Source organism: Equus przewalskii, chromosome 3 (assembly GCF_037783145.1).
Source record: "Equus przewalskii isolate Varuska chromosome 3, EquPr2, whole genome shotgun sequence".
Lineage (NCBI taxonomy): Eukaryota > Metazoa > Chordata > Mammalia > Perissodactyla > Equidae > Equus > Equus przewalskii.
In genome coordinates this window covers 52413892-52429501 of record NC_091833.1, presented here as the reverse complement: position 1 = coordinate 52429501, position 15610 = coordinate 52413892, and the positions used below count along the sequence as shown (strand labels likewise).

Below are 15610 nucleotides of genomic sequence, written 5' to 3'. Positions count from 1 at the left end.
CTAAGTCCAAATCCTGGCTGAAAAGCTCTTCATGTGTCTTTGATGGATAATGACATCAATGACTTCAGTGATTTTTACAAAAAATCTTAGTAAGTAAAATACATATTCTAGTATAATTTTATATAATCATGAAAACTTACAACTGTGTGTGTATACAAACTGATTTATTCTAGAAGGGATCAGAGAGATGGTCAGCGCGGCCAAGACCTGCCGTATCTCAGTTCACATAAAGTGGCCATAAACTGATGCTCTGGAAAGAGGTGTCACTTCAGAGGATACACCTTCTCTCTTGCAAAGTGAATGGGCGCCTGAGGCCCGAAGGCGAGCTCTTTTGCAGAACAGCTTAAAGTGCTAAGAAATAAAACCTGAAGGCCAAACAAGTAAAACAATCTCTCATAACTACCTATTATTTTCTGAACTGTCATACTTTTAATTTAGCTTAGTATTCCAAAGAACACATTATAAAATTACCTAACATTTTAAGGGCACTTACCATGCACTAGACACTTCTTTAACTGTATTTATGCACTAGCTTGTTTAATCCTCTCAATAATCCAATGCCTTAGGCACTAGGCTCACCCCTTCTTTATAGATGAGGAATTGAGGTCCAATGTGTTGAACAGCTTGATAGAGACTCTACAGCTCATACAACGGCACAGACAGGATGCACACCTGGCAGTCTGACCCCTATTCACACACTCACACACGACACTATCCTGCCCAACAGCATTTTCGAATGTGTCTGCAGACACACAGGCTCCTTTTCCCTGTTTCAGCAAGTGCAGCACCAGGGGTAACTAACAGTACTCAAGACACAATTTATAATCTTCCCAATCATTACATTTGAAAAGGCTATTTTATTAAAATATCTCACACATTTCTAATGGTATTTCAAGAAGGGAAAGACTAAATTAATATATATAATTACCTTTTTGAAATATACTATTTCAGAAATTTTGAAGATTTCATTGTATGTACCTATACCTTAATTTATTACTTCAAAAGATAGGGAATATGCAATCTGTATATGTAAATAAAATTCAAAAATACAACGTATTCCTTCCATTATTCTGCAACCAATGAATTTTCCTTTTATCAGGATTTGTTAACAATACACTTTCCATATCTTGTCAAATTTAATAAACTGTACTTATACTTGCAGTATTGACTGATATTAACACAAGACTTCATAACTTTTTTTCCTTTTAAATATCTCCTAACCTAGCCTGGAGATTAAATGTAAGGGCTAGAGCCAGAATGCTTGGGTTGAAATTTTAACTCCAACATCAGGAAGCATTTTACCACAGTCAACTACTTAACCTTTCTGTGCCAGAATTTTCTCTTACGCAAAACTGAGACAATAATAATAACTTACTTCACAGGAAGTACATGTAAAACTCTTAGCAAAGTGCCTGGCACATAAGCCCATCACCACCATAATCTTCAGAAACACATTAAAACAGAAAAGCAGGACAAGCATTATTTTATATACAAGAAAGAGTGACTTCAGAGTTAAAGCAATACATACAAAACTAGATCGCTGGTTAGAATCATGACAGACGTTCGAAAAACATTGCTCATAAATCCTTAGTCCAATACTCTACATGATGTACTTCTGGAAAGTCCACCTCCTACTACCTCAAAACCGGCACTCTGACACTATCACAGCATAACCTCAGTATTTGAAAAATTTCAAATACCACGAATAATTTAACATCCTGCTTAAATCAATAACTAACAACAAGTAGCAAACACCAAAGCTGCAATGAGATGCAGATGTGAAGTGGTTAGACAAAATCATTAGCTACATATTACCTACATTTGCGTAACAATAATGCATAGAATTCACATTTGTGCATCATGGAATTTTGGGTTTGTGCACAAATAATTACAAATTAAATCACACAGATTTATGGTTGTGTCAACTTGAATGCAGGCACTGAGAAGTGGTTCTGAAGGTAGCAAAAATGGAAATTGAAACTGGGATCCCAAAACCTTCTTGCAGCCTCCCTACACCGCTTCATGCCCTCAACGCACTGGAATGCTGGAGCCAGCTCATACTGGCTCTGCAGAGCCAACTGTGATATTTTTGGAATTTTGCGTGCGGGTTGTTAAAACACAACCATAATTAAAAATTAAGTTCTCTAAACTAAATAAATTACTTTAAAATCAAAAGTAGTAAATACTCAAAACACCACTTCCTAGTTATTTTCTATATTTTATTACTATCTGTGTTCTTAACACACTCTATAATGGGGTGCTGTTGTACATCTCTTCCCAATCCACATTCAGCAACACTTTAGTTTCCTGAAATAAGGTCACAGTAGAGTATTCACACCACGGAAATCAGTAAAGGCAACAAATCAAGGGCTCCCCCCACCCCGTCCAGTCTGAGAGTCGGTTATTACCATTTACCAGACCAACACTGCCTTAAAATCAGCTCAGCCAAGTACCTCTTGTTGGCTTAACTACCAATATTTTACAAATCCAATTAAAAAGCTACTAAGAAAGGAGGAAAATGTATGTTAAAAAAGTTGACGTCTTTACCATCTTCTGAAAGTACTTGTTTTTTCCCCCAAGTCCCTTCAAATATACAAACATTCCCCAATATTGACATGCATGTAGATTTCCTTCTTGTCTAAGAGATAAATTGTGGTCAGATTAATCTTGCTTTTAAAATAAAATGTATATTCAAAATTGTCAATATACTCAATCAAAACAGGATGAAATATACAACAGCATGAAGAAAAAAATGCACACCTGTCATTACTGATGAGAAATTGAGTACAGCACAAGTTAGTAAAAGAAACACACGATTCTAGAAGGCAGCTGTACTTCCTGCGATGTCTGAGGCAGGAATGAGGTGAGGGTATTTGGGGAGTAGGGCAGAGGGGAACTAGACGGCGTCCCGAGGGCCTTGGAGGCCAAGTCAAAGACACTCACTTTTCTTCTGCTATTATTATTTTGACATAATTTTAGGTTTGAAGAAAAACTATAAGAATAGTTCATAATAATTTTAAGTCATTTAAAAGTAACCACAGATTTTAGTAGTAAAACAGTAATAACAACACACTTGTCCAACTTACCCTTAAAATGTCTGTCTTCAACTGCAGTTCTTTTGGTGGGGCTGAATGCATCAACCCCAGGAGAGTGCCCATGTCATCGTCCCCATTGGGAGAGAGCACCAGCTGCTGGATAATCATCAGGGCATGCTGCCGGCACTGAGGATACCTCACTATGTTATGCGCACACCTCGCACCTCCAAATTCTCGGAAAATTCCTTGAAGAAGGGGGACAAAAGAAACATGGGTCAACTTAAAACATTCTGAGACAAGTCAAATGAATTAAAATTTGATCTCTCTGTAGGAAGAGTAACTCAAAAGAATGCAAATAAAACGCACCCAGCTTCTTCACCTTTTAAATTACAATATAAAATTGCACTGTGGGATGTCAGCAAACACACATGCAAATTTTCTCTAGATTTCCTTAATGCAAGATTAATGTCCTGATATGTTCACCATGTCCAAATTCTCCAAATCTAGACCTTCCAGAAATTTCCCAGGTAGACACCAAAGAGATCCAATATTTTTATGTAAAGGCTTTAAGCTGAACAATGCTTGAAATCAATTTATATAAAAGGCTTTCAGACAAACAATACTCCAAATAAATGAGATTTAAACTGAACAAGACTTACAAAATAGTAGCAAGAAAGGAATGGAATAAATTATTCTATCATGAGAAAAATTACAAGGAACCAAACTTTTTAGTTAGAGCACATGAACAAAGAAAGACCAACTCTATAATAGAAAGCATCAGGCACTGTACTGCTCCCAAGGCTTTGTGTGGATGGAATGATTTAATCCTCTTCCCTTACGTACAGAGGAGGAAATGAGACATACAGAAGCTGACTCACATGGCCAAGGTCACACAGCTAGCAAGCAGCAGAGCAGGATTTATGCCCAGACAGTCCACCTCTATATAGCCTGTGCTCCTGCCCGTGAGTGGTATGTTCTCACATCAAATACCATCTCTGAGCAGGAAAACAATGGACCAAGCAGCTTAAATCACTAATTAGTATTTCCTTTGAAGTGATGGTTCCTCTACATTTTTCAAGTACCTTGTATATGCCACTATTATAATAGTTTATATCAAACTGTCTTAGTATTGTTTGTTTATAGGTTTGGCTCCCCATTAAACCTGGAATCCCTTCTGGTTTGCGTTTCAATAAATGTTTCCCAAGTGAATAAGTGTCAGTGTATTTTGCCATAGCGGCTACCGTCCTACTGAGTGACTTTCTATTTGCTAACTTTATAAGAATTATATGACCTGGCAGTGAGTCTAAGTCAGATGCCTGAGATGTAGCACATGGAAGGCCATGTTTACTTACTTCCTTGTGCCAGTTAGTGTCCATCGGATAATCCTAAGGGCTAATAGTTTTTGAATACTTACTATGAGCAAAGCACTATTTTAAGTGTCTGAGATGCCACAGCTAGCTAGCAACATCTGTCTTCACAAGGAAAAGACAGTCACTAGAAAGAAAACTTTGTGAAAATGTCTGGTACTCTGGGAGATGTATTAAATTACTTCAGTAATACAGAGTAAGTTCTCTACTTTCCTACATTAGTAGAATTGTTCAGTCCCTCCCTGGTAACTCTAGGTCATGTCATCAAAAGCTAATTTATCAAATAAACTCTTGCTAGTATATCCTTATTACATTTCTGACTATCTCAGTCAACTAAACCTAGTTAGCGGAAATAAGAAGATTGTACATTATACCATAGACAAACTGTTAACATCGTAACTATTAAACTTCATCATACTTATTGTTTAATTTACCTACTAAGTTCATTCAACTCTGTCCTGGCATCAGCCAAAACAGTATTTAAATAATTACTTATATAATTACGTGTTTACATCTTTCTACATCAGGTTGTAATTCCTTTCGGGCAAGAATTATCTTTGTATCTCTAATATCTAGCATAGTGCTTGGGACACACAGTATATTTTAAATACGTTAAATACCGAGTTCCTCTGCATTCAAGCAAATAGGCATGCATTTGTGCATTCGCTAGTTCATTCATTCGTTTGTTCATTCATTCATTCATTTGTGGCTTCCCATCACACTTAAAATACAATTCAAGTTCCTCAGCATGGCCTAAAAAGCTCTATTTGATCTGGGCCAAGCCGACTTACCTGAACTCACCCCCAGTCATCCACTCCTCTCAAGCTGTAATGACAGTTACCTGAGAGGTTTCTGACATTGACTAAAATTTCAACTAATCTTTTTTAAACGCAAGTGATATTTTATAAATACAGGTGGACTACCTGTTAATGACAGGTAGAAAGGATTGAAGACCAGTTTAATGAATCCAATTTACCTGGGAAAGACAAGTTTTACTAGAGACTCATTTTTCAATATTTCCCTAGGGTTATAACATTATAATACTCTAACTTGAGTTACTAAAAAATTAAGAAAATCACCATATGAAGCAGATATTTTGGAAAATATTTAAATAAGCAAAGTTATTCAACTAAGGGTCTGCATTATGTAAATAAAAAAATAGAGAAATACCTCAAAATCAAGGCCAACTATAAAAAGCAATAAAATATAAGAATATATTTTGAAATCATAATAAAGTTACATATTTTGTCATCAATATACTTATAAAGGTCAAAAGTACTGTACTTCTAGAGATAGGACAGTACCATTACTGAATCAATAGTTTTTTCTCTAAGCAATAGGAGCATTTCAGACACAAGAATCAATAGAGAAGATATAAGCAGAGGCAGTAGCCTCCCCAAAGCATTCTCTAGTAGCTTTTCTAATTACCTGCATTTGTGTTTGATCCTTGAAGAAGCACTGTCAAGGTCTCCATAACCAACAAGGCCAGGTGTTTTTGGTCTTCAACTGAACTATTATTTCTTGAGTCCACTACAAAAAAAGGATCCAAGGTCCAAATCACAAAAGTTATAAGCTTATTTTTTTCTTGATTTGGTTTTGTTTTAATAATTTTAAAAATATTTGACAATCACTTTTACCACTAATACAATCAATATAATACGACCTTTAAAAATGATATATATGTCCACCAGTTACCAAAAGTAAGGTCAAAATCCATGTTTACAGATTTTACTTTGGTGTGGCTAGAATTAGTTATCTAACAAATATTAAAAAGGAAAATGCCAATAAAAATGAAATGTGTCTTTCTCATAGAGGTTTCCCTAATCAAAGAGGTCAATAGGAGAATTCTAGATTTCAATGCACCAAAGACAAAGAAAAGCTTATGAACAGTGCTATCTATTTAACGTGTATTAACTCATTCAACACATTTAATACCAAGTGGCAGATACTACTATACTTTCATCAGATTTATCAGAAAGGATGACAAATATTAAATTTAAAGTGTCTAATAATAATATATGTGTGCATATATAACATCACTAAAGAGACATATTTATTTATGCTCTATAATTAATAAAAACATTTTGAGGCACCCAAACATCCCAATTGTTTCTAGAAGCTTTATTTTATTCCCTCTTAGAACAGAAAATAGTAGACACTAGTCATGTGGATCATAAACGTTTTCCTCAGTTTTTACTTTAAATCCTCTTTCACCACAATGAGATATTTCTAGTCTCACCTCCCCATTCCCAATTCTGGAACAGAGACTGAATGAACAAGTTAACTCTGGGAAACATTCACAAGGATGTCACAATAACGCACATTAGTGAGTCATTCAAATTAATAAGCGAATGAAAGGCAAAGTATGAAGAAAACCCCTGCCCAGACCTCTTTGTCAAATAAAAATAAAATTATGGAAAATGCTTTACCTTGCTCATTTAGTGCCTGAGTTGGATCCTTCAAGAGGGCAGCATATTTGTGCAAAAGGGTTACCATGACCTCCAGAAGGCCCACCTCCCTGAACACGTCTTTAAATATGTAGTCATGCCGTGTAAACTTAAGGAGTGTTTTCATTGCAATAATGCTACAGTGGTAAGAAGAGCTAGATTTTAAGAGGATGCTAACACTAATAAGTTCTTTACAAGGGATATAATTTAAGCTAAAAACGACAAACTCTAGCATCTCAAAGTATTTGTTTTGTACTTCTGGGAGTTTAGAAATCTTTTCTGCAAACTGTGACAGTGTGTGCTGTGACTCTAGGATGAAATAATTGGCATTGTCAGCCATGTAAATATTTGTGATGGCGTCAAGGATGATTTGGGCAAGGAAGCTGGTTTTTGCTTTTAAAAATGCATTCTGAAGAACTGCAAAGGCCTGGACATTTCTCACACTGTGACCTAAAATAGAAAACAAGAACACAAAAGTAGGTGCTATGTGATATTTTAATCATGGCAAACTGGTCTATTTAACAGATCAGGAATTCTAATATTTATCAACTGTTTACTAAGAATACATCCTGTTTTCACAAAAGATATTATTTTTCTTCACCAGGTTCAGTCATTTAATTGAAAAATAAGTAACAATACTGATTAAACTTTTAATGCATCATTATGAATACCGTGACTCAAGAATAGTACACGTTGAAACATTAGACTGTTTTAGAGAGAATAAAGCATATTATATAAGTCCAGGCTTCAGAGTTTGGAAATGTGCAGAGGTGTCGCTTTTTATTATCTGTAAGAGTGACCTTGACTGTAAGAACAGTTACCTCTCAATCTGAAAAGACTTTCAGGTTGACTAAGTAACAGGCCTGAGAGCAGCAAGAATGGCAAGAGGAAAACAGGAGAGGAAAATTCTCTAAGTTCCAATCTTCCTTTATAATTATGACACTAGAACTTTCATAAACTTTAATTTGTAAATTTATTCTGTTTTCAAGCTCAAAGTGCAATTTCTTTACATATACTAAACGTTTGTTAAAAGCAATTTATCGCCAGCTACCAGCTATATTTCTAAACATCTGATTTTCAAACATACCAACTGGAAAAAAACAAAAATTAGTACTCATGACTCTTGTGAGGCAAATTAGTGATAATAATTATAAAAAAGTTAACACAGAAAATATTCGAGGCATGTGAAAACAAGTGTTTGCTTCTAAAAATGGTCCCAAGCTTCATAACTATTAGGAGTATAGGGCACTGGCAAGAGTGACCAAAAAATTAATATAGAGCCTTACAGAATAAGCTAGATTTTAGGAAAAGGATAAGCACATAACAAGGAAAAACATAAAATGGGTTAGAAAGACTGCTCAGAAACCCTGGCTTGGACATTATCTGAAAAATGCAAAGATTTTAAAAAATCTTCAGTCTATATGATTTCAATTTTCTTTTTGTTTATAAGATATAAATTTATTCCATGTGTGGCAAATACCAAAGATTTATCTTTACTTTCAGCTCCTTACTAATAGTATGCTTGTTCTTTCTGAGGACACCTTCACTTTTTATTACCTGCAGGTAATCCAAAAACAGGCTTGGATAGACCGATGGACACACAAACGTAAAAGTCTGACTACACGTGACAAAAAGGTGACAAATAAAGTTAAAGAAAAACTCCAACCAATATTTTGTATCTTTCAGCTAAATGACAGTATCAATTATCACTACAAAGAAAGAGTTAAAAAGAGCTGAGTTTAGGATAACATGGGAAAATTTGGATTTTCCCAAGTTTCTTCTTCATTATTTGGTTTCAAGTGATGTCACTGACAAAAGATAAGGCATATTAATAACCAACCCCAAGAACAAATTATCCACCACTGGGAAATGCAGTGGTCAGCAGTTTGGCTCTTAGTAATTTTTTTACTGATAGTAATGAACCTGCTCTGATCCATCCTTAATCCTACTTGTTATCCAATTCATCTAAGGGTCATTAGTATGTAGTTAAAATAGTCTGCTCAGAGGAAACGACCAAGGAACGCTGAGACTCTAACTGGTCTCCATTACCAAATGTAAGAGCAGAAAATTCTAAGCAACTGAGGAACCAATCAGTCTACATGTAAAATTCAATCATTTCCAGTGACTAATCCAGAAAAAGAGATGTTCTGTTTGTAATATTATTTCCAAATTAGTAAATCTTATGTACAGCGGAACTCAATAGAATCTAATAATTTCGCTTCCTATCAGGAAAAAGTATCTAAAGGAATGGCTGAATAATAACACCAAAATAAGCAGCACACAAATTTGAAATGTATTTTGATTGCTGATGTCGTCAGAAGTAGTTACTCAGGACTACTCCTGAACCCGCAAAGTTATACTCCAGCAAGCCAGCTGAACACCAGCCCTGGCCACGTCTGCATCCAGCACAGATAAAGGGGAGCAAGAGCTCTCCAAAGACAGCCCAAGAGGAAGACTGAAAGGCACTTTAGCTACTAGTTTCAACAAAAACACAAAAGGGAAAATACATTATCCTCTTATATTGGTGCTGGCAGAATTAATGTGTTATGAGAAAACTTTTGTAAAGGTAAAGTGACAGAAGACTTCTGAAAAAGAAAGCTATGGTCTTTTCTCATGCAGAGATATATTCTCTATTAAAAATATATTAAAAACTCTCACTCTGTTTAGGGAACAAATTTGGAAGCTAAGGAGAGCTATGAATTATGCAGCACAACCTCCCAAAGTTTCTAGAACACTTAAGGTAAAAAAAAAACACCCCCCCATGGAGTTGTTATTAAACAGAAGCAATATTTCTTATCTAAGGGAAAGGAGTGCTACATTTTCCTTTAATTTCCTTCTTTAGAAAAATCTTTCTGCTGGTGAGGGTACCAAATTTTATAAAAGCTCTTGCATATAATATAGAAATGGAAGTCATTTTCAAGATTTAACATATACAAAAAAACAGAGAAGTTTACCAGCTACATTAATAACTCAGTTTACTTTTTCTTTTAAATTTTATATTTCTATACTGTTTCACTTGATCTAAAATCAGCACTAACGACAAGGCACGTAAATTATCTCTATGTATAGAGCGACAAAAAGTAGATGCATTCATGGTTTCTCTTGTAAATGTAATTATCACTGAACGGGTAAAAATTTTTGAGTAATAAGAATTTTCTTTCCATAGATGATGACAGGAAAACCAGTAAAATCAAAGAAAATATTCCTCAAAGTACCCTGAACAAACAATTGACAAAAAGTAAGATAAACAGTGTCAGATATACCAGAATATACACAGCCCCAACTTATAAACAGTCCAGAGCAAAGAGCTACAATTTGAAAAGGACTACCACTGCCTCATTCTATCAGCGCTACACATGACATCGTCACAGGTGGCCTTCCTCATCTCCATTCCTGTAAAATAGTCCATCATCTCTTATCTAAAACTAGATTAATAAGAAATGCACCAAGGAAAAAAACCACTAAAATGAATCATCAAATTTAGCAAAGTTATAGGTAAAAAAGGATATTTTAAAAAATCAATTACATTTATATAAACTAGCAACAAGCAATCAAAAATGAAACTAAGAAACAATTTCATTTAAACTATCAAAACTAAAAAAATATTTAAAGATAAATTTAACAAAGAATTGAAAGTCCTGTACAATGTACACTATAAAACACTGCTGGGGGGCCAGCCACGTGGCACAGTGGTTAAGTTCACGCGCTCTGCTTTGGCAGCCTGGGGTTCTCCAGTTTGGATCCTGGGTGCAGATCTATGCACTGCTTATCAAGCCATGCTGAGTCGGCATCCCACATATAAAATAGAGGAAGATGGGCATGATGTTAGCTCAGGGCCAATCTTCCTCAGCAAAAAAATGAGGATTGATGGTGGATGTTAGCTCAGGGCTAATCTTTCCCCCCAAAAAACAATGCTGAGAGAAAATAAGACCCAAATAAATGGAAAGTTATATATTCATGGATTGGAGAACTCAATATTGTTTAGATGTCAATTCTCCCCAAGTTGATCTACAAAGTAATCCCAACCAACATCTCAGTAGGCTTTTTGTTTTCAATAACTGACAAGATGATTATTAAATGTACATGGAAGTTCAAAGGACCTAGACTAGCCAAAATAATTTTGAAAGTGAAGACCAAAATTGGACAGCTTAAATGACTCTTTTTCAAGACTTAGTTTAAAGATACAGTAATCAAGACTGTGTAGTACTGGCTTAAGGACTGACACATTAATCAATGGGGAAGAACTCAGAGACAGTCCCAGATTCATAGTCATACATGGTCTTTTCAACAACAGGTCCTGGCACACTTGGATATCCATTTGAAAAAAAAAACCCAAAACCTTATTTCCTACATACACAAAAATTAACTTAAATGTATCAGAGATCTTAATGTAAGAGAGTTAAAATACAAAACTCCTAGAAGAAAACATAGGGAAGTCTCAGGGAATTTGGGAAAAATGAGATTTCTTCACTATGAGGCAAAACCCACAAAGTATTTTAAAAATGATAAATTGGACTTCATCAAAATGAAAAACTGGGTTCTTCAAAAGGTGCTATTAAGAAAAGAAAAGGCAAGTCAAGACTAGGAGAACATACTTATAAATGTATATATATCTTATAAAGGACTTATTCAGAATATCTAAAGAACTCTTAAAATTCCAATAAAACAAACAATCCTATCAAACATTGAGCACAGAGATCTGAATCAAAGTGGAGATAAAGATGGCAAATAAGCACACGAAAAGGCTCGAAATCATTTGGAAAAACGCAAATTAAAAAACACAATTAGATACTACTACACACTCACTAGACTACCTCAAATTAAAAAGACTAACAACACCAAGTGCTGCTGAGGATGCAAAGCAAATTTTCATACACTGCTGATGTGAATGCAAAAGGGGACAGCCAGTTTCTCACAAAGTTAAACATACATTTACCACGTGACCCAGCAATTTCATGGCTTGATATTTACCCCAAAGAAATGAAAACATATGTCCGTACAAAGACTTGTTTTATATGGATGTTCATAGCAGCTTTATTCATGATAGTTAAAGAAATGCCATCAACCAGTGAACAGATAAACAAACTGCAGATATCCAAGCAATGAAATACTATCAAGCATTAAAAAGGAACAAACTTCAGATACATGCAATAACATGTATGAATCTCAAAAGTGAAAGAAGTCAGATCCAAAAAGTGCACACTGTATGATTCCAGTTTATGAAATTCTAGAAAAGGTGAAATCAAAGCAAATCAGGGGTTGCCAGGGCAAGGGGGTGGGGAAGAGGGTGTTGAATGCAAACAGGAACAAGGCAATTTTTAGAAGGATGAGAAAATTCCAATTGCAGTTATGGTGGTGATCACACAACCATATCCATTTATCAAAACCCATCAAATTCAACACTTAAAATGGATAGTTTTTAATACACGCAAATTATACCTCAACACAGCAAAAACAGACATATTCCATATTTCCTTTATGTGGACTAGAACTATCTTCTTTAGTCCATACAATAACCGTACAAACTATGCCACGGGAAATAGATAATTCTGAGTTACTAATGAAAGTCAAAATGATCTAGCTTGATTCATTCATTTTACAGAATACTACACCAATTTTTCTGGAGAAGAAATCGATATTTAGAAAGGTTAGGTCACTCACGGTCACCTGAATACTGACTCATAGGGCAATGTCCTTTCTAGTTAACCTTACTTTCGTAGACTTTATGTCGCTGTATTCTCACAATAACCCCAGGACGTGCTAGGTTATGTATTTATTATCCCTGTTACAGATGAGACAATTATCAGGCAGACACATGAGGAAGGTTAACTTTGCTGCATTAATGCTCTCCTTACCATATTATACTATTGTAACTAGCTATTATGCCAGTGTCATGATCAGATTGATCAGCCAAATGAAGGAACGATAAAGTCTAAAGTAGGAAGGACATTGCTGAGCTATTTTTAAATTAACTCATAGGAAGAGTTAATTGTGGAATACTCAAAGTAGAGTCTATAAATTAGAAGTTTTTGGAAACCTCTATTTTTTACTAAATATTAAATAAAATGATGCCTTGAACTGCTCAGTAAAATATGCCTTAATTTCTTATTGCAGAGAGACTCATTTAAAAAGTTCTATACAACCTACACACAAACGTCTTATTGCAGTATGTTTGATGACTCCAATCTAAGTCATGACTTTTCAATATAATTTTCTTTAGAAAATCAAATTTAGGATCTTCTAATAAATCCATTTATTCTCATTAACTTAAAGACTTATAACTGCTGACTTCTAAGTCACGAAATACATAGAAATATATTGTAAAATTTAAATCACTGGACATGTTGACATTTTGTGGCTAGTTAAATTTACATGCAAATATTATAACTGTATGGAATACTTAGTAAGTGACAATCCAGTGAAAGATACTATTAGAAGCCTCTAGGCTCAGATTCTTTCAGAATGGTTATTATGCATTTAAAAAAATTAAATAAACAGTAGAACTAGTTTGCACTCTTATGTAACTAAGTGTTATTAACTATACAATAAGTTTTCTTAGTAAAAGGTCACTAGATGAGAAGCCAAAGTTAGGAAATACGAACTATAAAATTTGGAAAGAAATATGTAACTTCTTGGTACCTAAGTTTGCTTAGTTTTAAACAAAATATAAACATCTGCATCTCATGCTTTCTCTATAAATCTTATATAGAGATAGGTATAGAGATCAGAGCGTAAATTGAGTTCCAGCCACACAAAGTGGAAATGTGTGTGAAGTGCCAACAATCAAAAGAGAGATGTTTGGATTATTAAATTGTTTGAATGGTAAGATGAAATACTAAAACATAAATTTCACTGTTTGATTTTATAATATTTTCATAATATTATTTTCAAGCATTTGATCTGCTAAAGACTATCACTCAAGAAATTACACTACAAAAAGCATAAACTTCAATGAAAAACAGTATATTACCTTTATTCAAGTAACATAAATAAAGAGCAATCAAAGTCAGACTAATTCTTTCTCTATTTCTCTGACTGGCTCAGAATAGAAGGAAAAAAACACTCACCTTTGCCTGCAGGCTGAGGTACTGCAAATCCAGGCAATAAAAAGGGTGCCCCTGTGGTAACACCAGCTGGTTTGAGCTCACTGACACCATATGTTGTTAGGGAAGTTATCAGATTAACCAGATCTTTCAAGGCATCTTTGGATTCTGCCTCTTTTGCTTGTTCCAATCTAGGAAAAGTATGATTTAGCATGTATTTTTTCTCTTTGCTGTATTCTCAGATTTAATAAAGAAAGAAAATTTCAGTTTTATATGCAATAAATAAATAAATATATAAAGTACTCCAAGAAGTTTCTTCTTATAATTCTTCCTATATAAAAACATAATATTTCTACAAATCTACAAATTTTATTATAAGACATTATGGTGTATTTAAAAGAAAATTATACCAATAGTGAGAAAACCTGATATAAGTGCTGATTTTGCCAGTAACAATGTTATTTCAGGTAAATCACTAATCTTTGGTAGGAAGTCTCTACAAAAGAATTAAATATCTCTTAAATTCTCTAAGGCTCTAAGGTTATAAAGTTTCACTGCTTACAACAAAAAACCTTATTAACCATTTCTTTCCTAAGACATTTTCTCTGTTAACAATTTTTACAAATGAATTCCTCGGGGAGAGTTCTAAGACTTCATCTGTATTTCATTAATTTAGGCATTCTCATTAGAATACCTTTGAAAAAAGTTCTGAGAGTCTAACAATTTTTGAAAGCAATCTTAACTCCTTTAAAAGAACATTGGAATCATTGCAGAATTATCTTTTGATCGCAGCTTTATTGAGAGCACAAAATGAATGCAAAACTACCTTTTTTTAAAGAATAAGATTCATTGGGGTTTTCCCCCCATAGAACTAATACTCCCATTAAGACAAACAGAGAATGCACAAAAGTAGAAAAGAAAAAAATATGCTTAGCCTCACAACTAAAAGACACTTTTAACATTCTGATTTTAACTTGTCTTTTTTTAATGTGAAAAGTTTTGTTTTAATAATAGTTATTTTCATATCATATACAGAATTTTGTAACCTGTTTTTTTTCATTTACCAGTGTTATACACATGCTTCTCTATGTTAGTGTAAGCTCTCCATGGATATGCTTTTGATGGCCATGGAGAACCAACCAGATTTGGAGAGAGGGACAGCTAGTAGAAATCAGGATACAGAAGCACTAATACACACAAAATTTTGTCTACATTTAGGATTATATCTTTAGTATCAATAACCATAGTGAAATTATTATGTCAAAGAGTACTGACATTTTTGAAGCTCTTGATTATGTCTGGTCAACCTGCGTTCTCAAAGGATCGCACCAACCAACAACCCCCTAGTAATGTGAAATGGTATCCTATCAACTTGCAAATGTCCTCGCCTGTAAATTAGGATATATATGCAAAATTTACATTCTTGAGAGTTGCCTAGTATTAAGTAATTACAGCTAGGTTAAACTGGTGTTAGAAATAAGAAGTTTACAAAATACTGCTCGTTTACAATAGATCAAATGATTTAAAAACAACCACTGGCCCAGGAACAACTAGTGAGGCATGAGTACCTTCATCTTAATAAATTTGTGACCAGCCATGTTCCCCAGTATATGCATGGAATATATGTGATGGAAGAGGGGCTCAGTGAAACATTTTAGATTGACTAGTTTTTTTTGTTTTTGTTTTTGTTTTGAGTACGATTAGCCCTGATCTAACAT

General features: G+C 34.4%; 1 protein-coding gene across 16 annotated transcripts in view; it reads right to left on the bottom strand.

The window, feature by feature from the left end:
- The window catches only part of WDFY3 (WD repeat and FYVE domain containing 3), a 251531-nt gene that overhangs the window by 117451 nt on the left and 118470 nt on the right, over window positions 1-15610 (bottom strand). For all 16 annotated transcript variants that reach the window (XM_070612692.1, XM_070612688.1, XM_070612693.1 and 13 more), the window contains 4 exons: window positions 13917-14083; window positions 6832-7299; window positions 5831-5932; window positions 3087-3280 (listed from right to left, as the gene is read on the bottom strand). In XM_070612692.1, coding sequence (XP_070468793.1) covers window positions 3087-3280; window positions 5831-5932; window positions 6832-7299; window positions 13917-14083 — 931 coding nt within the window. The remainder of the gene's footprint in view (window positions 1-3086; window positions 3281-5830; window positions 5933-6831; window positions 7300-13916; window positions 14084-15610) is intronic.